The 22,842-nt window shown below is 43.4% G+C and overlaps 2 protein-coding genes across 4 annotated transcripts in view; one reads left to right on the top strand and one right to left on the bottom strand.

The window, feature by feature from the left end:
* BCO2 (beta-carotene oxygenase 2) overlaps positions 1–22,842 on the top strand; it is a 45,698-nt gene that overhangs the window by 334 nt on the left and 22,522 nt on the right. For 2 of the 3 annotated variants that reach the window (XM_072979304.2, XM_072979305.2), the window contains exon 2: positions 1,839–1,940. In XM_072979304.2, the coding sequence (XP_072835405.2) occupies positions 1,839–1,940 (102 nt within the window). Of the gene's footprint in view, positions 1–1,838; positions 1,941–22,555; positions 22,674–22,842 lie in introns of those variants that run through there. The other variant, XM_020793174.3, reaches the window with a different exon arrangement.
* On the bottom strand, positions 10,224–17,797 carry LOC110079396 (interleukin-18). The gene is made up of 6 exons (XM_078379596.1): positions 17,451–17,797; positions 14,848–14,930; positions 14,240–14,251; positions 12,618–12,773; positions 11,441–11,586; positions 10,224–10,682 (listed from the first exon to the last, which is right to left on the bottom strand). The coding sequence occupies exons 2-6, from the start codon at positions 14,906–14,908 to the stop codon at positions 10,434–10,436; spliced, it is 624 nt and encodes a 207-aa protein (XP_078235722.1). The 5' UTR covers positions 14,909–14,930; positions 17,451–17,797; the 3' UTR covers positions 10,224–10,433.

A 22,842-nucleotide genomic window follows, 5' to 3' on the forward strand; every position in this document is an offset into this window, starting at 1 on the left:
GGGTTGAATGGCCAGCTCGGCCGTCCGCCCACCCCACCCACGGAAGCCAGAGGTCGGGCCTGGGTTTGGGCACCCAAAGCGGGGGGGGGGGAGCTGACAGGTCTCCAGCCGTTGGGCCGCCCGAGGCCACCCACCCGCCCGCCCGCCCGCCCGCCCAAGGCTTGAAGGCCAGCCTGCCAGGCAGGGACTCCGGGGCGACGAGCAGCAGCCTCCCCCCTCCTCGACAGGAACACACACGTTCAAGAGCCCCCCTCCCAGGTCCCCCAACCCGCTGCCTGCCTAAGGCCGGGGTTCCCAGCCTGGGGTGGCCCAAAGGTCCTTGGACTACAGCTCCCAGAAGCCTCTGCCGGCACAGCTGGGAGGGGTGTGTGTGTGTGTGTAGGCTTCTGCGCGTTGCAGTCCAAGGACACCCGGGTGACACACAGACACACACACACAGACACACGCACCCCACCCACGTTGGGGGCCATTGCTCTTAAGGGGCGGCCCTGCTGTGATGGGCATCACAGGCGTGTTCCCTTCCGGGGTCTCCTTGTGGGGCTGCCCTTGCCCTTGAATCGACCCTCCTTGGTGCCAAACGGGCAGGCATGATGGAACTGCAAGGGGGTTCCCTCGGGGGGGGGGGGAGTGACCTCGGATGTCTCTCTAGGCCCCAGCTTTGGGTCGCCCAGGTGTTCTTGGGCTGCAGCTCCCAGAAATCCTGCCCAGCACAGCCCGGAGGTGTGTGTGTGTGTGTGTGAAGGCGCCTGGGAGTTGCAGCCGGAGAACATCCCGGCTGGGCCCCCCTGCTCTCAAGGCACTCCCTGGAATCCCCTAAAAGGGGGGGGCATCCTCTGTGTCTCCCCGGTGGGGCCCAAGGTTTGGGATGTTGCTACCTTCCTTTGGTTCTGCAGCTGTATTTCCTGCTGCTTTGCTCTCTCCTTTCTGCCTGCACAGCCTTTCAGGTGGGGGCTGACCAGGGGTAATCCCCCCCTGGAAAAGTACACGTTGCTGCTTCCTGCATGGAAGCAAGGACCGCAGGTGGGGATGTCTCCGTCCTGTATTGAAGCGCACCCTGACTGGGCGCAGCAGTAGAGCTTCTTCCTTTCTCTGGGGTGCCTGCATGTCACAGACAGTTATAGAGGCCTGTTTACACTGATAACTTTGAGAAGTCACTGGTTTAAACATATGACTGCCTCAAGGCACGTAGAGCCTTAATTAGATTAGGTATTGTTGTATCTAACAATTTCAGGGATTGTGCTATCGGAGCAGCTCTTGTCTTGTGACATGTGACTTCTCTGGGACACGCTGCTCACTTCAAGAAGTGTGACTTATTACTTTATCGCATGGAAGTAAGAACATTCAGACTTGTTTACTCTCTCCTTAACACACTCGCTCAGCCTAAACCTTCTCATTGTATACAATATGATAACGTAAGATGGTTTGAAACGTGCTTTTGGAATGTGTCCCAAATTCTTGTGAAACTCGTGGCCTCATAAAACTACAGTCTGTCTATTCTCTGTTGCTTTATTCACAAATTTTCCTTCCACACATGAATGATGACTGTTTGAGCTTGCAAATCCTGGGATTTTTGTCTTTTGTTTTGTGTGAAATGGTCCTGTGCTGTTGTGGCTTCTAGTGTACATGTCTGGTGGAAATGGTTGACCTCCTGTACTGGAGTTTCATGTCCAAGAGCTTCCATTCCAGTATTGTTTTCCATTCTGATGTCGCGGAGATCTTGCTAGCGCTGTGTTTTTTTATTGCACCTGGCACAATTAAGCAGCTTAGCAGACTGTGGAGGTCAAAGTACTTTTCTTTCCTGAGATAAAACGTATCTTTCTTTTTTTTTTTGCCCGCAGTTCTCTTGAGCAGAGTGTGCTTGACCAGGCCAGCTGCTGCTTGTGCTCTAGTCCACCACCACCTTCAGACGTGCAACATCCACACGTCTCCCAGAAGTTCAGGTAGGTCTTTCTTTTACGTTTCTATTGTGTGTTTTGTTTCATGTGCCTGTGCCAAATTGCGATAACTTTATGCTTTTTCTGGCAGAGTTGGGATAATTTTTCTGACCTTAGCTAGGAGAAACCTGAGGCATGTGTGGAATAAAGTGTTTTCTCTCCCCCCCCAAGTGTTAACGAGATCACAATCTCACTTCTGTTGCTACATGTCCACTTTTCTATGGTTATTTTACACCTGATCCACCTCCTTTCCTGAGATCCAAGGGTAGATGATCAAAACAAGTTTTATATTAGTAATTACAACTATTTGTTACTACATAATGGCTGTAGACTACCTTCTGGAGGAGAGACACCACACTGCTCAATGCTGGTTTCTGAGAAATAAGACTAGGAGAAAGATGCAAGTGATTCCTTTATTAGGCTATTAAAAATGAATTAAACAGTGTCTTCTCATAGGTCAGGCCCACTTCTTCAGGCCACACATCAATATTTTGTGTGGATTGTGCACAAAAATTATAAATGAGACTCCTCTCCCCAAATTACCTGTATACCTCAGACTAGAAAATTGTGGAATTCTGATGGTTTTTTTAAAAAGCTACTAAAAATCTTAATAGGTTTTGAATAAGAAGGAAGGGAAGTGAATGACTGTAATGGCATCTGAGTAGTGGTTAGAGGGTACCGCTTGTATGTAATCTCCTTTTAAACAGAACTTTCTGAACTCTGGGAATAAGTGGGGAGCATTTAAACACCTTGATGGGATTTCAGGTCGCAGGGGTTCTCCTCACCTGAAGAGTGCTGGGACCATCCTGCGCATCAATCAATCACATGACCTTTCCTCTATTCCTTCTGCCTTCCTGGCTGGTTGTCACTAACAAACTCTAATTCTTCTAATGCTACCAAAATCAGGGGATCTTATATTGGATGAAATCCAGTAACCAATTGCAACTACAGTAAGCCCATTGAATCAGTGGGGATTTGTTGAGCTAACTGCTTGGTGCGTTCCATTGATTCAAGTAGGTATACTCTACAAGCGGATTTCAACCATTGTAGGACAGATCACGATCACTAGCTTTCTGCGCGATTTGCTTCATTTGTGTTTGGTTATTCTGAACTCAAAGACTGTAATGTGGTGAATAACTGCAACGGACAGAATTGCATTCCCGGAGGTTGTGGGTTCAAGCCTTAGTTGCTGCACTAAGGTCTTGAATGCAGCATTACACTCTGTTTTCTGGTTAATCTTTCAGCTGTGCAGCGTCCTTGGTTTTCGTTTGCAGTGATCCATTAAATGTTTCAGTCTGTTTCATTTAGGATACAGAGTTGGACCTCTGGTTTCCAGGTGCGCTGAGACAGTGACTGAGGGTTGCTTTTGAGAACAACTTGGGATAATTCTTTAGAGGCTCACCAGTTCATGTTGCGGTTCCCTGACACCCCGTGTGTGTGTTTTTTTTAAATTCGGTACTTAAATGGTAGCTGTTTTTTGTTGAGGGCCTTCCTTCTGGAATATGTATGTAAAGGTGCGGCTGAATTTTAAGGTGCCTTTCGTGGGATGTGGGAGGAGTTTGCTCCTTGTCCTCTAATATCGTAAACTGAGCTTGGAAAATTTACTTTTTAATGTTATGCTTGTTCAGTTCTGAAAATCCGCACCCAGTTTGCCAAATGCATCCTCCTTAAGGGAATTTGGGCGTCAGTAGTCCAAAAATGTAGCCTTTCCATGCTCTGAATGAAAATAATGTTCAGTCGGCATTTTCTTTCTGGATTCCCACCTGAAGCCAACCTGCATTTTGGACCAATCATTGACTCTGCTCTTCTTATTTATTTATTTTATTAAATTTCTACCCCGCCCATCTAGACCAAAGGTCTGCTCTATGGTCTATCTTCTATGACAGCATCGAAATAAGATGCACGTATTTGGGTTTCCTAGGGTGTACAGTCCCAGACTTGAATAAACTTCTTTTACACAATGTGTCATTATTCGTTTATTCTCGTGTTCTGTATACTCTAGTCGTGGCACATTCCCCCCTTGTCACAGCCTTAAAGCTTGTGATCTGGCTTACAGCTTGGAATGTTTTATTTAAAAGCAAGTTTCTAGCCCTCATGGCTGGGGAGATGTATTTGGGCACATACAAGCCATGCGTGGAAAAGCAACAGTATTCAGGGGGTCCAGTTGTGTACACCTCCCTCCCAAGGCTGCTTGCCCCTACTCTCAGAACTCCAGTTTATTCCTCTACCAAGACACCCTCAACTCTCTCTTGCACGCACGTTTACTTCTGTCACCAGCTTGCTGCATCTTCAGAAAAAACAAACAAACCACAACCTAAGGTATGCAGATATCTCTTCTCGGGTTCAGAATAATGCATGCAAATGGTTAATAAGGAAATCTGCCTCTGTTTCAGTGATCTGGGCTCCTAATTTGGTAGCTTGGGGGGGGGGAGATAATGAAATTTCTGGTGGCATCAGGATACCTGGACTTTCTTCCCCATTTTGGGGTGGGTGGGGAGAACGAGATCTTTAAATCCGTCCATCTTGCTTCAATGGTTCCCACAATTACAGACTCCGAGCTGTTAAGATAACTTTTACTTCCAGCCTTTAGGTACCACGGGCAAGCCATTCTGGAAAGTTAACAGGGCTTCCTCTCTCTGCAGCTGGCTCCCAGGCTGCCTCTCTCCATTGGACAGGAGAGCGAGCCGTCAGTGTCCTCCTGCTGGGGCTCCTGCCTGCAGCCTACCTGTATCCTGGACCCATCATGGACTATTCCTTGGCTGCAACTCTCACCCTCCATGGTCACTGGTGAGTAAGGAGGGAGGCAAACCAGTTGGACTCAAAGCCACAGGGTTGCTAGCCTTTTTGACTCTGTTCAGACTCCCACGTTTGAGATTTTCTCTTACTAAGCTGTTAGTTGGCTGGAATCCTCTTGTGTAGTTATGCAAACGGTGCAACATTTAGAGGAGAGTTTCTGTAAGTTAAGAAATCTCTGTAGATGTTATCCATTGCATACCGAGTCCATGCAATACGTAATGTTTATGGAGATTTCTGGACTTGAAGCCTTTTGCCTCTAGAAGTTACACCTTTCATGTGATTGTAATTCTGCCCCTCTGTTAGACACTTCTAAGGTGCAAATAATGTAGATTTATCAGGAAGATGCTTCTTATTTTTAGTGCCTGTGAAATGAGACACACAAAAGAGAACAGCCATTCGTTACCATATCAGTTCCTCAGTTGAACTCTAGAGGGCTCTTTGGTATCAAATGTGCAATTTGATGCTTCGTAGAGCAGTAACATCACACTTTTAAAACTCTGGAGGATTTCAGTGTGTCAGTACATTAATCTAACCCAACAGGGCAACAATTAAAAAAAACACCCACAACCTTCGTTAGGTAGCAATGTCCAAGCCATTGCTGCAGCCCAAGTTGACTAATCTCCAAAGTTTCTCTTCAAACAAAACTTGGTATTAGAAGGAGGTAAAAGCAGCAGCAGCTACCGCCTGAATTTTCCTGGAGAAAGCACTTCAGAGGTGCCACCTCTTAAAAGGCCATGATCTTAGAAGGAATCCTCTTAATCCAGAAGGCAGGAGTAGCTGGAAGAGACTGACTCATGGAAGCATCCAGGCTGATTTCTTTAAGGCTGGGTTGTCTGGTATTAGGCATCCTGGCCTCAGAGCATCTAAGACTTTTAAGGACAGCACTTGTATTTTTCAAAAGGAAATTCGCTTGTCAATACAAGCGATTGCTTCTTACAGTGGAGGCCTTGCTAACATTTGTAATGCTGCCTTTCAGAGTGGTGATAGCTTCTGAAAATATTGGGGTCTGTTGATCACCTTCGCCTCTTAATTCTCATTATCTCTGGTTTAAGACTGGATGTGCTGTCTGCTTTCCCAGCTCGCTGCAGACATGACTTGGAAAAGGGTGGAAAAAGGGTTCCTGTTGAGCCCCTTCAACGTTTATTTCTTAGAGACGAAGGTGCTTCTCTGAAATCATCTGGCTTTTGCTCAACAGATCTTGGCCAGGAGAATGAACTCTCGGCCAGTCCCTGTAGCCTAGGTATAGGGCACAGGAAATGTTTGTCCTTTTCAGTGTTACTAGCCTGCCTCTCCTGTCAGCTCCTCATCGTAGGCCGTGCAGATTAGGACTAAAGAGAGTGGAAGCCTCAACAGCCTCTGAAGGGCCACATGGTCCCCACTTCCGCTCCGGGGTAACCTGTTCAAATTGATTTGCCAGTTCAGTGTGTCATCCTGAGCTCCTGATTGCCAACATTTTACCACCAGGTACAGAAACAAGCGACTTGAGAATCTACTGAATCAGACTATGGATCCTTCTAGTTCAGTGCTGTCTGTTCTGACTGGCGGCAGCTCCCTAGCATCTAAAGTGGAGACAGTGGTGCAGGTGGAGATTTTCCACTCTTACCTTTTTGCTTCATGCGGAAATTATTCTGCCTTTAGGAAGCGCTCGATAAGACATGAGGATCACCTCCCTCCCTCCCAAGTCCTTTAAGACACGGTTCTCACAGCATTAAGCTGCCAGCCCAACTCCCCCGTGGTGCTGTTGAGCCAAATGCTTTTAGTGGGGCAAGCTTAGTTTCCAAGGTTGCCTGCCGGCCAGACTCAGACTCAACTGGGTTGCTAAGAACCTTGTCTCTTGTGCATTTGCCCTGCCTCAAGATCCAGATCCAGCATTTCCAGCTCCCCAAATGTCCCTTGCTGCTGATTCTTTGGTCATCCGTTTGCAGGACTGATCACCACTAATCGCCTCTTGATTGTGCTTAATAACCTTCAGCATGCTCCCTTTTTTCTCCTACTCATGAAGTTTTCCCTTTAAAAGAAGTGTTCATTGTTATGAAACACGGTTTCAGCCTGCACCCTATTGCTTATCTGGAGGCTAATTAAGATTGCACAGAAAGGCTGCAGGTGGGGAGGAAGGAAGGTTCTTTTGTGACTAAGGTGGCCAACACCCCACTTCAAACAACGAGGCAAGTGAGCAAAGGTTATGTTGACTTTGGGATCAGCCAGGATTCCAATGGAGGCTGCCTTTATAAAATACCCTGGAGTAGGTAAGGCTCAAAATGTCTCTCTTTTCAGCCTGCTTCCTTCATGTTTTCCCCCCTTTCTTTTAGGGGCCTTGGACAAGTGGTAACTGACTACGTTCATGGGGAGACCTCTATTAAAGTGGCCAATACTGGCCTGTACCTGCTGTCGGCAGTCACCTTTGCCGGCCTCTGCTACTTCAACTACCACGATGTCGGCATCTGCAAGGCTGTCGGAATGCTTTGGAGCCTCTGAGACATGACGTACGCTACAGGCAAAATGCAATGATTGTTCACTGCTGCCTTCGCTTTGTTGTATTATCACAAAGTCATTGAGTGAGGAATAAAGAACAGCAAAGGGTCCTGTGCATGCAGCAGAACACCTGAAGGAAAATAGGTATCCAAATGTAGGCCTTCAGTTTTTGCTATTCAGTAAGATCTAGGATCTCTTGCCAAGAAGTGAACCAGACTTGAGATAGGCTAGAATCAGGGAAGAGTCCAGAGATGAAGCTCTGGGGTTAAGTAAAGGCAAACTTCTAATGATTGTAGTGGCAGCCGGTGAAGCTGGCTAGCCTCCTCCCCCTGTCAAGTGGCAGCTTGGTTTCAACGGGTGTAACGTAATTAGTTTTATTTCTCGTCTTATGTCTTCTTGGTCCCAGCGGTGCAATTAGTGAATGGTGCACATGCATCTTGTGCAACACCCAAACGGTTGCAGTACAAAAAGGGAAAAATGTTTAATGTATGAACAATAAAGAGTTTACAATATCCTCAGCTGTTTGATTCTGAAATCTACTTATCTTGAATACTCTCTCTTTGTTATTTCTGAAAACAACACCTTTTCTTTAAGTAGGTAATATCCTTGGAAGTGGGACTATCCATTGAATGTGGTAGATCAATGAACTAAGTCTTTAATTCTGTGGTTCCCAACATGGGGTACACATACCCCTCAAGGCTAAAAACCAAGACATTCAGGGGTGTGTGAAAAACAATGCACAATGGCGGGAAAAGTGGAAGGAGGTGGATCGGCGGTATATACTGTGGATGGGTGTTCTGTAAGGATCTGCAAGCCTCCACAGCTCTCAATGGGTGGGTCCTTTAACTTAGGAGGAACCATTTGGCACCAAGTCTGCTATTTTGTTCAGTAGTGGATTAGGTTGCAGAGATGGGCACAAACCAACAGTTTCTGGCCCTGCCTCCTCGGGTGGATGCCCACTCCAAGGCAGCAACCCGGCTTCCCTACCCCATGTTCTCCAAGCACTGCCTCTTCTGAGTGGGTGCCCACTGGCGGAGGCGTGGCTGGGTACCGCCGAACATTGTTCGCCCAAAGGACAAACCGACGGGAACCACAGAAGTGGAGGTTCATGCCCATCTGTAGCTCTAGTTATTTCTTTATTCGTTGCAGCTTGTGTGGAGGAAACTCCGCCTGTCTGCCAAGCAATCTTTCCTTCCTTAAGTCCATCTGGAAAACAAGCCCTTTTAGGACTTCTGCACATGTGTTTGCTGCCCTTGTTCAGGCCTGCGTCCAAATGTTTCAGGAAATATGCCGCTGGTCCACAGTCTGACAGGGAGATGGGGATCCCATCTGTTTACTGCAATGGAAACCTGCAGGCAACAAATCATGGCGTTTTATCTCAGTACCTCTGTGGAACCCAAAACTCTCGGGTGGGAGACAAGCACCCATTCCGGTCACAGAACTGCCTTTCCTTCAACATTTCCACAGACGTGGTAGTTCTGATGCACACGGCAGCAGCTTCACTTTGGTAATTGGTTTATAAAACACTTCATATACCTCATCGAGCTTTTGATTGAGTATCTTCCTGTTTGCTTTACATCATACATTCTCCTTGGTAAATGGACTAGAAACTTGCTTTAAAATTAATCATTTTCCACAATATGTTTTGTGCTGGAAACATGATAGCATAAAACCTCAAAAGCCATGAACCCCGTTCCCTCCCCCCCAGAAGTGCTACATATGTTTTGAATGTCTCAAATACTTTAAAATCTTTTCTGATTTCATTCAGCTGATTTCCCTAAAAGCAAAGAGGTGTTTGTAGCCAAATTGCTCAGATTCCTGAGCACAGATGCTGTCCAAAATGTTTTTAGGCACAAATTCTACTACTCCATTGAGAGAGGTCTGTGCATGTTTAATTTTTTGCAGATGTCACTTTATTTATTTATTTATTTATTCGATTTTTACCCCGCCCCTCTAGACAACGTCTACTCTTGAAACCTAACCCACTTGAAACCTAATGCAGGAAATAGAATTTTGCTTTGCACTCTTATTTCCGTGTAGTGTCTCCTAAATGCAGTGCAAGAGTTCTGATTAATTTTAACAGTGGATTAGAAGAGTGTGCAACTTCTGAAGATAACAAACTTGTTATTAACAAATCAAGTCTGAAATAACCAGATATTTTAGTGAGCAAATGTTAAGTAGATCCAAGTAATTTATAGTTTTCATGGTCTTTGCAACTGTACACATACATGTTTTTGCAAGGCAGTATTCTAACCTATTGCTGATGGCTGTGTTTGCTGAAGTGAGATATTTATTGAAAATCTGTATGTTATGGCTACAGGTACTTGTTTCTAATATATTTAGAAAGATTTTCATTCTAACATCAAGCTTCTTAAACTTGCTACAAAACTGTTTATTTTCCTTTCCCTGTATGATGTGTGGGTTCTGCTTTCCTTTATTCCTATGATTCAAGGATTATGCAACAGATGCACTCATGTATGAGTCATTAGGGGTGTGTCTGCTCAAACTAGGAAACCTTTTTTGCACAGTTTGATGAACCTGAAGTTACTTGGCGTACAATACTTTTTATATGATACATTTACTTTAGGATTTCTAAAGGGGCAAGTCTTGGAGTGACCCCTTTATTAACCTGTGCCACCTTTGGATCTATGTGTGTGGGGGACTAAATGTTCTGAAGATGAATATGAAGAGAGGCAGTGTTGAGCCTAAGACTACATGTGCTTTGTCTCCAGTAAAAGGATTTTAATGTGGAGAAAAAACAACAACATGTAAGGCTTCAAAACAGACAGTGCTGGACTTCTAGATCTGATTCGACTCGGTATCCACATTGGTCAGTTATAGGTAGGATAAAAAGGCTAAAAAGAAGCAGAACCTCAGAGGGATACAAATGTGAATGAAAGTTGTAAGAGTTATGAAGTGTCCAATGACCGTGTTCTTAGAGCAATATTTTAAAATGTTCAATAAAAATTACTCAGGAACCAAGATAATCTCTAGCATCCAAAATCATGAACAGCCACACTGAACAGAAAACGGACATTTATAACGTCATAAACAACCATGTTAAGTTGCTACCTTCTGCTTTTGTTTTTTAATTTTAAGTTTTACAATGTATAATGTGGTTGTTTCACAATCCATTCGGCAGTTAAGGACTGTTTTCACTTAAACATACGGCACTTTTCTTCATAGTATTCTTTATTTCGGTCTTTGCAACAAGTTTTGTCTGTGCTACTTTCACAGTGATTTAGAGGAGTGGGAGGAATGGTGTATCTGTAGGGATTCGTCCACTTCGTCCGTGGTTTCCATTTTCTTTACAATGAGTTTTGTGGCTTTGCTGTTTTCATCCCATTCAAATGCGAGGAAGCAGTCTTTTTCCAAGGCGGACTCAAACATGAAGAACTGGTGGTCGCCTTCCGAAAACTGTATTTTGTTGAAGATCACATTGCTGGATTGTCCAGCAATGCGTCTCGGAACATTTCCTTCCTGAAATGTACAGCACATCTATTTCATCTTATTTTAAAAAGGAAGGTCAGAGTTATGGGAATGGGGCTTGAAACAACTTCAACTTTAGGCCCAAATCACTAATAGTGGATATGCTGAAGCAGCCTAGAGACGCAGGCTGACTTTTCTAACCAGGCAGTTTACGGAACTTACCTGATGGTGGTTAGGCTTCTTACTGATTGAATTATAAACCTGCATCTCTGTAATGTAAGCCCATTGTCACAGACTGGGCTGAACCAGTAGGTTCCTGTCCTGTTTCATTGTCCCTTTATGCATAGAGGAAAAAGACAACATGCTGATCAAGCATTTTACACTCAGCAGCAAATTGCCATGATCGTAGAAGTGACTTTATTGGAAGTAGCCTTGCTGAACCACAAGGCAAAGCACTGGGTTTTCTGTCCCAGTATCAAATGTTTTACCCGAGTCTTCTCTTGTGCACTAGCTCTGCTCAGTCAGGTTCTGAAACCTGGTCTTGGGAGCTGGTTTACAGAAGCGTTCGGGGAAAACTGGTTTGGGATTACATCTGGATTTGCCATATTGTGATTTGAGATGTTGATATTCAAAGTGGTTTATCCCAAATTCTGAACAAAACTGGCACAAAATATTAACATGAAACAGTTGACTGGCTTTCATAAAAGAAAATACTGAAGGTTGCACACCAAAGTATTTCCTTACATGCTTGACCTGTGGAAGTGCTCTATGAAAAAGTCAACAGGGGTGCTTAATTGGCAGTGGCTTACCTTAAATTCCACCCTCATGTTGCTGCCGTCTTTCACAACACACATGTAGTAGGTTTTGCTTTTCCACTCGGTGGTAAAGGCCACTGGCAGTCCTCTGGGAATATTTGTGTCTTCATACATGTGGATGGTGAATTTGGTTCCAGATGCTGTGCACAAAGAACAAAATATCAAGCCACTTTTTAAAAAAAGCATCTAGCAGCTGCAAACAAAAGCTTGGTTCCTATAGCTGCATCACTTTCAATGGTGGCTATTGCTGATATCATTTCTCATCCCTTTCTTTGATCTACACGAGTGGTTCCCAACCTTGGGCCTGCAGGTATTCTCAGACTCCAACCCCCTGAAACCCTGGTCAGCACAGCTAGTGGTGAGGGCTTCTGGGAGTTTTAGTCTAAGAACATCTGGGGACCCAAGGTTGGCAACTTCTATAGGAAAGAGCTGCTCCACTCCCTCACCCAGGATGGATTTTATCCATTACACAAAGTATACCAGTTTTCTGCATTAAGAAATCTCAAAGTCTTTCTTTCTGCATCAAGGGCTGAAAAAAAGGCCTTTAATTTGCCTGGCAGAGTATATGGCCTTTATGTGGTTTGATTATGGCCTTTGTAGTTAGGGGTCTGGGCATGTATTCAGTTATTTTGCCAACACAAGCCATGGTTCCACACTTGAAGTAAACTAATATGAGAAGAACTGGAAGCTGAGAGCACATGTTGTGGTGAGCACACCTTTTCCTACTGCCTAATACGTGACCTTTTACAGATTTGAAAGTGTTCTTTGTATTTTCAGCCAAGAGAAGAAGAGTATGGTATACCTTGAGAGCTTTCTTCTAGTATTTTAAACAATTTGCTTGTCTAACAAAGGTAGCCATAGGGTGTCAACAGAATCCATAGAATATCTGTGTGCATTTTCTGTCTTAAAATAGTTTGTACTGAAAATCTGCAAGAACAGCGGTTTCATTCAACAAGTAGCTACTTGTTCCATTACTGAGCTGCTCTTCTACATAACACAGTTTCCTCTTGCTGTATACCCTAATTATGCATCCCTGTAGTTTAAAAAATGTTACATTGGTCCTGAGGTCAACTCTACAGCATCTTGTTCCATGCATATTATTCAAATGCATGGAATCTGAGGTTTTAAAAAACTGTTCAAATTTCAGAGGGCTGTGGAATAGTAACTTTACCGTTTTGTACTTCTTGGTCTGTCACAGGCTCAAATACTGCCCTGTGTTGATTAGAATCTTCTGGACAGGCTATTAGGATGTGATTCTTTCTGTTTCGGAGGATTTGGGTTTTTTCACATTTTTCAGATATTCTCCAGCTGTCACTTTCCAGCAGACCTTATAGGGAGAAAAACATTAAACATGGAGTTAGCTTGAGAACTGGAGATTTTTTTCCCCTTCCAGAATATAATTGAATATGTAATGGAGACTGAGCAATTCAGGAGAAATAGCTCCTTTGCTGTATTGCCACTTCCTCGCTGTTGAATCTCATTATGAGTTGCTGGTCTTCATGGAAGTTCACTCTTGAATCTGTCAAAAAGATCCAGGCTCATACCCTAGGCATACTGTTCATAATCATCCCTGTATGTTTATGGGAACTGTGTAAAGTATGACCAGAGAGTAATACCAGATGCATTTAAGGGTGAGCTGAAATAAAGTATGGGTCTGACTCCTGATTTTTTCTTAGACTGAGAACATGAACAGTGATCATGAGTTCCCTCCCACCCTACCTTTATCTTGTGCATCATCATATAATATTCCTTGAACTCATTACACCAAAGTTCACATTACATTGAAACAGAGAAACTGGCTTAATGCCTACTTTTTAACCAGGATATGAAACTAGGATCTAAGGTTGGTTTCATATCCTGGATTGTAAACAGAGGTTAAGCCACAGCTTCTCTGTTTTCTAAAACCATGATAGAAGCGCAGAAGCTGGGAGAGCAAGGAGAGGATGATGACAGAGTTTGCAGGGACAATACTGACAGACACTAGTCATATATTTTTCTTTTGGCTGAGATGACTATATTTGAAGGGAAGCCACACTTGACTCCATTTTAGCAGGTAGTAAAACCTGTATTATTCTGCTTGCTTTTGGACTTTTAAAATGGTTTTAAATCTTTTTCAAAAATTACCTTTTAATACATCTTATCCTGGGGGGGGGCACAAAAAACCCCACAATTGATACTTTTTATTTATTTATTTATTTATTTATTTATTTATTTATTTATTTATTTATTTATTTATTTATTTATTTATTTATTTATTTATTTATTTATTTATTTATTTATTTATACATACCTTAATAACTTCTGAACTGGTCCTGTAGAATTTCTCCTTGGCAATTTTTTGAACAATTCTGTTCAACTTTAAAATTCTTTTCCATCTGTCTTTTTCATTACAAAATGCTGCATTCAGTTATATCGTATGACATCGTAACCAGAGATGAAATAGGCATCAGGATTTACTGGTTTATGTGATCTAATTTACTGATAATGTCACTCATTTTGTTATGCATTGCGCCATATCATGTTATGACACTTGATTTTCAATAGGGTATGTGGAATGATGTGTCTTTGTTTTCATAAGCTATTGCTGAAGATGCAGTCAAATATTGCTTATGAAAAATAGGTATGATATGTAGTGCTAAAAAGGAGTCCCCACAGCTTAAAAACAACATAATTTGAACTGCATTTTTGATACAAAAATTAAATACATTTAAACTTTAGTAATGTTTTGGTTTGTCAACAATGGCAAGTAATCAATGTACAGATAGTATGAAGCAGAAAATTGCTTCTGCTTACCTGCGTCATCCTCTTTGTAGCAACCAAGCAATGGACAGAGGGGAGAGAAAGAGAAAAGACATTACATTCTGCACCCAGAAAAGTTACAGTCATTTGATCAGCTTTGTTCTACCAAATTAGAGAGAACCCACGTCTTCAGCCCTCCGCCTTCATCCATCGGTTTAGAGGTCCAAAAGTAAAAGCAAATGGCAACAAAATTGTGTCATTGATGAAAACTGATTACTTCCCTATGAGCTTTAAAAAAATTCTAGGCGTGTTACCTCCAAAGGTTAAAAAGGTGATAATTAGGAAAGACAGAAAACAAACTCCTATATGCTATATTTTTTCCAGGCTGTATCGCCCTCTCCTGCATCAGACTACAGTATTTAGATTTCCTTGCCTTGTCTTGCTATGTCACTACTAATGTATTTCCATTAAATGTCTAGTAACCAAAGTGCCCACGTGACTTGCAATTCCCCTGTCCCCTAAGCTTCTGTAACTAGGAGAGTTTACTTTTAGTGTCTATGTGCTGCTGTGATTAGGTGCTATTCTGTGCGGTGTTACTAAAGTGACAGTGAATTATGAATCTTAACATTCAACACACATCCAAATAGAACATCCAAAGTTACCTTGAAAAAATAAAATGCCATCATTAAAATGCACAGGAACCATGGCAGTGTTAAAAGACATCTTTGCTCTGAAGGAAGGGCAGCTGAGGGAGGAAAGAGAAGACAGAGAAGAAATGGATGTGTTAGAAATAGATTTAACTCTCTCCACAACAGGCTAAAATAGAAATTTATTTACTTGTTTACGCTCAGATGCTTGTGGCTGATCTAGCAGTGCTAGTTCAGTGCTTGTGGCTGATCTAGCAAAGATATGGGAAGCAGTAGTGTGGTTGTCAACTACTTAAAGACTTTCCCATTTTGGCATGGGCTTTAAGTGACACGTTATTTAATAATGAAATTACATTTACGGAGATGTACCTATGGAGGTGCTTTTTAGAGTCCTAAAAAGGAGGAAGGTAGTTTATTTTTAAAAATGCAAGCATTCAACTCAGAGGGAATTGTTGAGAGTTTTTTTTTTTTGCTGTTTTTGTTTCTAAAACAGCAGACAATGCTGTCTTAGAGGAAATTGTGGAAATGTCTCTGCACACATTCAGAATATCCGATGATGAAACTGAGCAATGTAGGCCCCCTGAAACTAGGGCATTCCCAAGCATTTGATTTCTCCTGCAGTCAGTCGGCACCATTGATCAATTGGTATCTGTTCCTCCCATCTTTCTTCAATACAGAACCTTCTGTAAACAATCTGTTTTGTGCCAGGAGCTCATTTGGGTATAATAAGGAGCTGAAAAGGATGTAATTACCACATGCTTCTTACACAATGGCTGAAACTCATTTGAGGATTTGGTGTATCAGCTCCTCCATAAGTTCCATTGATTCCTCTGTTGTTGTTATGTGCTGACAAGTTGCCTCTATATTATGGTGACCCTATAAAGGAGCAAAATGTCTTGGCCTCAACTGTCTGGCTCCACTCTCGCAAACTCAGGCCTGCGGTTCTTTTAGGGAGTCAATCCACCTCGTATTTGTTTTGTCATCCTCTTTTCCTGCTGCCCTCAACCTTTCTCAACATTATGGTCTTTTCCAGAGAATTTTGCCTTCTCATGAGGTGCCTAAAGTAGAACAGCCTCAGTATCAACATGTTTTGCTTCCAGAGAGTGTTACAGCTATCTGCTTTAGTTTCAGCTTATTACTGGATTTCAGTTGTAACTTTCAGCTTCTTTGCCACTGACTGTTTTATTATAGCATCACTGGATCATTCACAATAATTTAAATTTGCTACAACATGTTCTAGCCATGTTCTGTAGATGTGGCTACTTATAATACAGTCAATGTGTCCCTTCGTTTTCCACTGGAAGCTGAAGTGTGTTATAGTTCCTTGTGGTACCTGCTGGAGATTGGCAATACTATCCTTTAAAGCTACTCAGTAATGCAAGGGCAGATTGTCTTAACAATGCCAAGAAAGTTGCAAACAGTTTAGAAAATGTGCCAGCAACATCTGTGGTGAAGGATTTTGGATCACACTGCGTGCATTTCAGGGGATGGCCTGGTAGGCTGTTGTCTCCCCTCAACAGATAGTTTGATCTGGATCACTGTCATCTTAAAACAGCATTGGAAATGAACGTTCCTACTGATCTTTCTTCATATATTTCCCAAAGGTACAACTCTGACCCTTAAACCATGTTAATTTAATCTACTACCAGTTTTCATAATCAGAATTCACATTTTCACCTTCTTCAATTATGGAGGCAAAGCCTTTTTAAAATATTCCCACAGAACAAGGATAACACCAGTCATCCTTGGCTGGGGCTGATGGGACCTGCAGTGCATTGATTTCCAATCCTCACCAAACAAGGTTGGTCTCGTGTAGAGAATAGAAACCAGGAATAGTTTCCGAAGACCTGTAAGGCAATATAAAAAAAACCAGACACTTCTGGGGTTTATTGCCTTTCCGGAGCTGCCGCTCTGTGATTCACGCTGTTTGGCCGGGTGCCATCCCCACAGACAATAAAACGAAACATCAAAAGTTAAAAATTCCATGCCCAGAAGGGAGATATGATGTAAGCAATGCCTGTACATCAGGTGAAAACGAGATTGTCTACCTGCACTGAGAAACCTTCTTTTAACCTAATGCGCACCTTTGGCAGAGGCGCTGGTTGAAGGATGAAGGGTAGGGGCTGCCAAGTTTAGACGGCCAAAGTATTTCATATCAGTTCATCTGTCACATCAGAGGAATAGTGTATTTTTTTTTTTAAGAAATCTCTTACAAATATAAAGATCTCGGGCACTGATTGTTTCGCCCCGCTCCTCTCGTCCCGGCTGCTTCGCTGGGATGCTCCGCCGCGCACCACTTCTAGGCCGGCTGCCCGGGCGCCACTTCTCCCCCAGCTCCCCAGTCTCTCTCCCCCTCCCTGCGAACTGGGACAGGGGCGAGGATCGGCAAGGGAGGGCGCGGAAGCAGCCCCACCACCGCCGCCTCCTTCCTGGAGCGCCGCGCCGGGAACTAGAGCTGAGTGGGTGGCAGGGCGGAGGAGGGTGCCCGCTCACCTTCTGGGCACTTGTCCCCAGCCCCACCCCTCAACCCTCTCCTTCTCTGCAGGGATGGTGTGTGTGTGTGTGTGTGTGTGAGTGAGAGAGAGAGAGAGAGAAAGGGATGGGGGAGAGGCGCCTACCTGCCTCCGGCTGGGCCCGCCGTGGAAGATCCGAAGGGGAAACTGCCCCGGCTGAGCGCGCACCGGCGACTGGGGAAAGGAAGGGAGAACCGCGGCTCGGTTGGTGGGTGGTGCCCGGGAGTAGGAAGGAAGGAAGGATGGATGGGCGGTCTTGCTTGAGCCCGGCGGCCGGGCCCGAAGGCTGCAGCCCCGGCCCATGGCGCTGATCCACCGGGGAGATCTCGCTCGCTCGCGCGTTCACTCGTGCGTTCCAGCCGCGTCTTGGGAAGCTTTTGCGCTCCTTGGCGGAGCTCAGCCCCGGACAGGACTGGAATGGGGCTGGGAAAGACCCCATGGCTCCCGAGAGTTGCCCCCCCCGGTGGGCTGAGAGGGCCACCTCCCCCCTGCTAAAAACACCGGGGCAGCCAGCAGTTTGGCCTGGGCTACGGCAGCTGGAGTTGTAAGAGCTGCCTTCTCTTTGGCGCGGAACTGCCTTGAAGTCAAAACATGCCTGCTTGAAATGCGGGAAGGCCGAGACTGAATGGTCTGGTGACTATTGCGGCTCTTGGCTTTTATTGATGGCTCTCTGCAAGCCGTCCGTGTCTACCTGAATGCATCTCCCCTGTACGCAAAACCAGTCTAGTCAAAAGGATACAGGATGTCCGTAGGCATCAGTAGGCAAGCTGGTTGCTCCATCCTCAGTTTGCTAATTTAGTTCTTTCAGCGTTAACCATAGATCCTCCCCTTTTCTCTCTCTCTTTCTTTAACCTGCTTCAGAAGTACTACAGTATATAGACCATTGAGTACCTGTATTTGCTCTTATAGGGACAAGAAAACTTCTCAACCTGTGCCAACACTCTAAAAATTAATTCTCCTACTTCATTTCTTAAAGCTATGAGGTGCTTCCAGTGTCTCAACATCCTAAGGTACCAGGAGAAAGACAGACAATCGAAATACTGTACAGTTTAAGTGCAATAGGTAAAACCTGTCTTTATCCCAAAATGTGGTGTTATAGGCCACCAATTCGCATCTGACTTCTAGCAACTCTTTATAGAGTTTTCAAGGTATGTGAGACATTGAAGGAGTGCTTTTACTCTTGCCACCCATTCAGTGACCATGACCAAACATAGCCTGGAGCCCAGCTCTCCTCCTGAGTTCATCCCTTTAGCAGCCACTACACCACACTGGCTCTCATTTTCCTTAGAGGCAGAAGCAGCCACTTTAATAGCTCCCTGTGCAGCCAGAGGAGGCAGAACCCGTAGTGGACAAGTTCCATAGATACAGTACGTACCCAGAAGAGGAAGGGAATAGATGCAGGAACAAGGGTCTTGTGGCCCCCTAATGACTAAATGGCATAAGCTGTCCTGGACAACAACCCCTTGATGAAGTGGGCCAGCTTATATTAAATAATTTCTTTTAGTCTTTAAAAGTGCCAAATGTATCTGTTAATTCATGTCAAAGCTTTTACTAACAGCATCAGTGAACAAAGCTTGCTATGAACAGAACTATAGTTGCCAAGCTTTCCCAAATTCTTGCAATTTAAAGGGAAAGTTGATTCTGAGAAATATATTGCCATCACGAGGCCATATAAAGGTTACTTCTTCTTTTTCTTATCTTTGAACAAAATAAAAGTTTGTTAGGAACCACAGGATCACTAGCATTAAGACCCAGTCCACTTTGGAATTTGAATTGTACATCCTAGAAGAATTATTTTCTTATGAATTGTTAATATTTGTTTGGAGCATAGACCATGTTGTGTGTATAAACACATGTTTTTTTCATAAGAGGTAATGGGTTGTTGATTCAAGTATTTATATTGATACCTCTTCTACTTCACTTTTTCTATTCAGTTTTTGTAAGAAACAAATATGAAGTTATGAAGAAGTGGTTACGTGCTTTCTTTTAAATCTCCAAGTACACTCCTGGACACATAACTAATTTCCTGAGTAATTTAATTATTTATTTCCTCACGTGGTGTCAGTGATGGAAATTGCAGAAGCTAAACAGATTAGCCTGTGAGACTAACTCATTTCGTTTCACTGTTGACCATGTTCGATTGTGGGTAGCTTGTGGACTCCACAAATTTGGAGGGGTGCCTCCACAACCTTAGTCACAAGAGTTTGCTAGTTTCACTGTGACCCATCTCGCAATGAAAGAAGGGGAACATGACTGGAACCAGAGATTTTTCAGGCATACAACTTAGAAGGAACTGAAAGAAGGAGAGGAAGCAGTTGCTTTTGTGTCAATTTGTGCTTCCGTCAGTGTCCAGGAAATGTCAATATGTTGTAGGCAGTGATGATATGTGGGGGTAATTAATTTTGTAGACTGTGGTATGTTTTTAGAGTCTCTTAAAAAGGGGTGGTGATGTAACATTGCTGCATCCACTCCCTTGGTTTATTGATATGGTTATTTACATGATGGACTTATAATGGCCAGTAAACAGTTTTTTGAATAGCTAAACCAATCAAATGATTGTCTTGGATCAGTGAACACTCTTGTCACAAAGACTCAGTGCCTGGGAACTTGTCCTGTGGGCACATCAGTATAATAGTTGATGCCAGACTTTGGCTTGCTTATTGTTGGAAAGTTTAATTTCCCTTTAGTATTTGTGTTTGCAATCGTAATTATATTGGCATTAGCTTCAGTGAGGACACTTTATTCACAGCTCAGTGATGTAGCAAACTATTCATCTGAGAGACTATTAAAATTCTATTTGAAAGCATTTGTATAATGCCAGGGGTGTGTGTCTCTTTTATCCCATTACTGAGTTTGCAAACTACTTTAAAAGGCCACTTTCATATTCTTATTTTAATAGGCAATATTTAATCATCTGATAGAAGCATCTGCAGATTATAAAATGGCTAATTCCTGTACTGAATCTAATGGAATATTGCAGTGACTGTGTTTCTTGGGGTGGCAACTGGCAAGAGGTGTCAGGGCTTCCTTGTTATTTTTTGTAATATAAAGTATTCTTAGAATTTAAGGCATTTAGAAGGATACCTTTTTCTGCCCTGATATTTTGGACTAGTGGGCAGTGTTTATTTTAGATTCAGTCTCGAAGGGCTTCACTCCCAAACTGTATCAAGACTTTTGTTCTGTATTGCAAACATTTCTGTCTTTAACAAACATATGTTGTTTAGGCAATATTAGCAACGATGTTATAAGTCTCTGCAGGGTATATTTATATTTCTGTCTTCTGTCATTTCATTTCTTCTGCCTCATTTGCTTGCCTTATTTGGCTGATTCCCTCAATCCCGGGTGCCATGGCATGTACCTTAAATCTCTGTGTATATTAATTTGGAATAACTGATTCATTGACTTCTCAGAGGAGACGATAATTCTCAGTTTGCAGTAAGCCTGTGTAGCTTGCTGAGTTCCAGTGTTACCAATTCAGTGATGTCAAGGTTACACTGAATTTCAGTGTAATCCTTTTCTGTTACAGTGCCTGCAGTAAACGCTTACAAGTACCCAATGGTTTAAAGGGTATTTGAGGATAATTCCCCTACCTTGCATTATGGATGTTGCATATAGATTATGCATAAAGAACTGTGGAGTAGATATAGTTGTTGATGTTGAATATGGAGCTGAAGAATGTTCCTTTGTGAGGAAACAGGGAGTTCTCAGTAGGTTTGATATTGTGCAATGTGGAAGGTTCTAATTTACAAGACACTGCATGCTACTTGGTACCTAATACACAGATTATAGCATTTATTCTAATTACTGCCGTGCAACATCCACCTAACAGTCAGTGTCCTGTGAATATTTCACTTGAGTGTCTTCGTTGGGCTGGACATTTGGGAAAAGGAGGGTCCCCTGATTTTTTGTGCTGCGTTGAGGTCCCCCCTTATTTGCTGAGGCTTTTTGTTCATCGCTCATATTCGGGCGATATAAAGACCGGAGGTCAGATGAGTAAGGATGTTCTTTAAGGGGGACACTGAAGACTTAACATATTTTTGCACTTTTATTTGTTTCCTTTGCAGAAAAGGAGAGCCAGAAGTGACCCTCGTGCAAGTGGCAGATCCACTGCTCAGAGATTGCTCCTGCACTTTCTGGTTGTCTTACTCTAAGCTCTTGCTAGCAAATTTTTCTGGGCTCTTGCCACCTGCTATTTCAACCTGGCCCTCTCTTGCAAAATTACCAGGTGGTTTTCACAGTTCTAACATGGGAGTCAACCAAATGCTTTGGCTCTATGCATAAAGTCCTTTCTGGAGAAAAGCTTGTGCAAGCGAGTTATCTCCATGTGAACTAAGGATGGGCTGAACTTCTGCCTCTGGCTGTGGTGATGGATTAGAGTTGCTCTTTCATCTGTCACTGTCTTGGCAATTTGACTCAATGCAATTCTCTTTGAACATTTCCACAGATTCTCCTGCCCTATTTTAAAAGAGAACAGACTGGCAGGGCCATTTTTGTAGCTACTTCTTGTACTGTACTTGAATTTGTAATGTTACTCTTGCTGATTACAGGCACCCTCCGTGGGTCATACTGAAGAAAAGCTAGAAATTAGGCAAATTCCTTATTTATTTGCAAAAATAGGGTATATCTTTATTTATTTTATTTATAGGCTGCCTCCCCTCCCCACAGCCCTTCAAGTGAGGAAGCCCTTGTTATTTAAACTGCAACTCCCAGACACCCACCACCACCACCAGGATGGTTTGGAGAGTCCTTCACAAGAGTGACTCTTTCACTGATATTTTTATTGCCCTAAAATAATTTTTAAAAAAAAAAAAAAAAAAAGGAGAGCACTCTCCCCCTGAAGTTTTCTCTCTCACACCCACACAGGCATATATGTATCTCCAATCCTATTTTGGATTTGAAGGAGAGGATTTTAATTTTTTTAAACACACTTTTATTTCACACTCCGTCAAAGGAAAGGCACAAAGAATGAAGAGGGGGAGCCCCTCCCAACGGTCGCCTGGTCTTTTTGTTTGTTTGTTTTTTATTTTTTAAGGCAGCCCCTTAAAAATAATCCATGAGTCTTTCAACGTCTTTCTTGGAGACCAACGAACAACCTCCCTTCCCTCCCCATCCCCCAAACCCGCAATCTCCCGCCAAAACTGCCTCGGCGCGCGCCGGAAGGGGGCGTGGCCTCGGCACGCGCGGACTTCTTCTAGCCGCCGCTTTGCCGTGCACGAGTTGCGCACGCGCGAGTCGATGCGGGGAAACTTGGGCGGCTCAGAAGAAAGCGGGAAACCTCCCCTGAGGGACGCGCTTTGTTTTTTTTAAAACACAAACCCACACATAAGAGTAAGACGGCTTTAGGGGCTCCGAAAGAAGAACAAGGCAGACGTTTCATTTTAGAGTGGCTGAAAGAGGCGGAAGCTGCCAGGCTTTTTGCTCTTCTCGCATTAGCCTGTCAAACGCCTGAAAGATTTTTTTTTTAAAAAAATATTGTAAGTGGCCAAAGGCATCCTTC

This window comes from Pogona vitticeps, chromosome 8 (genome assembly GCF_051106095.1).
Source record: "Pogona vitticeps strain Pit_001003342236 chromosome 8, PviZW2.1, whole genome shotgun sequence".
Taxonomy (NCBI): domain Eukaryota; kingdom Metazoa; phylum Chordata; class Lepidosauria; order Squamata; family Agamidae; genus Pogona; species Pogona vitticeps.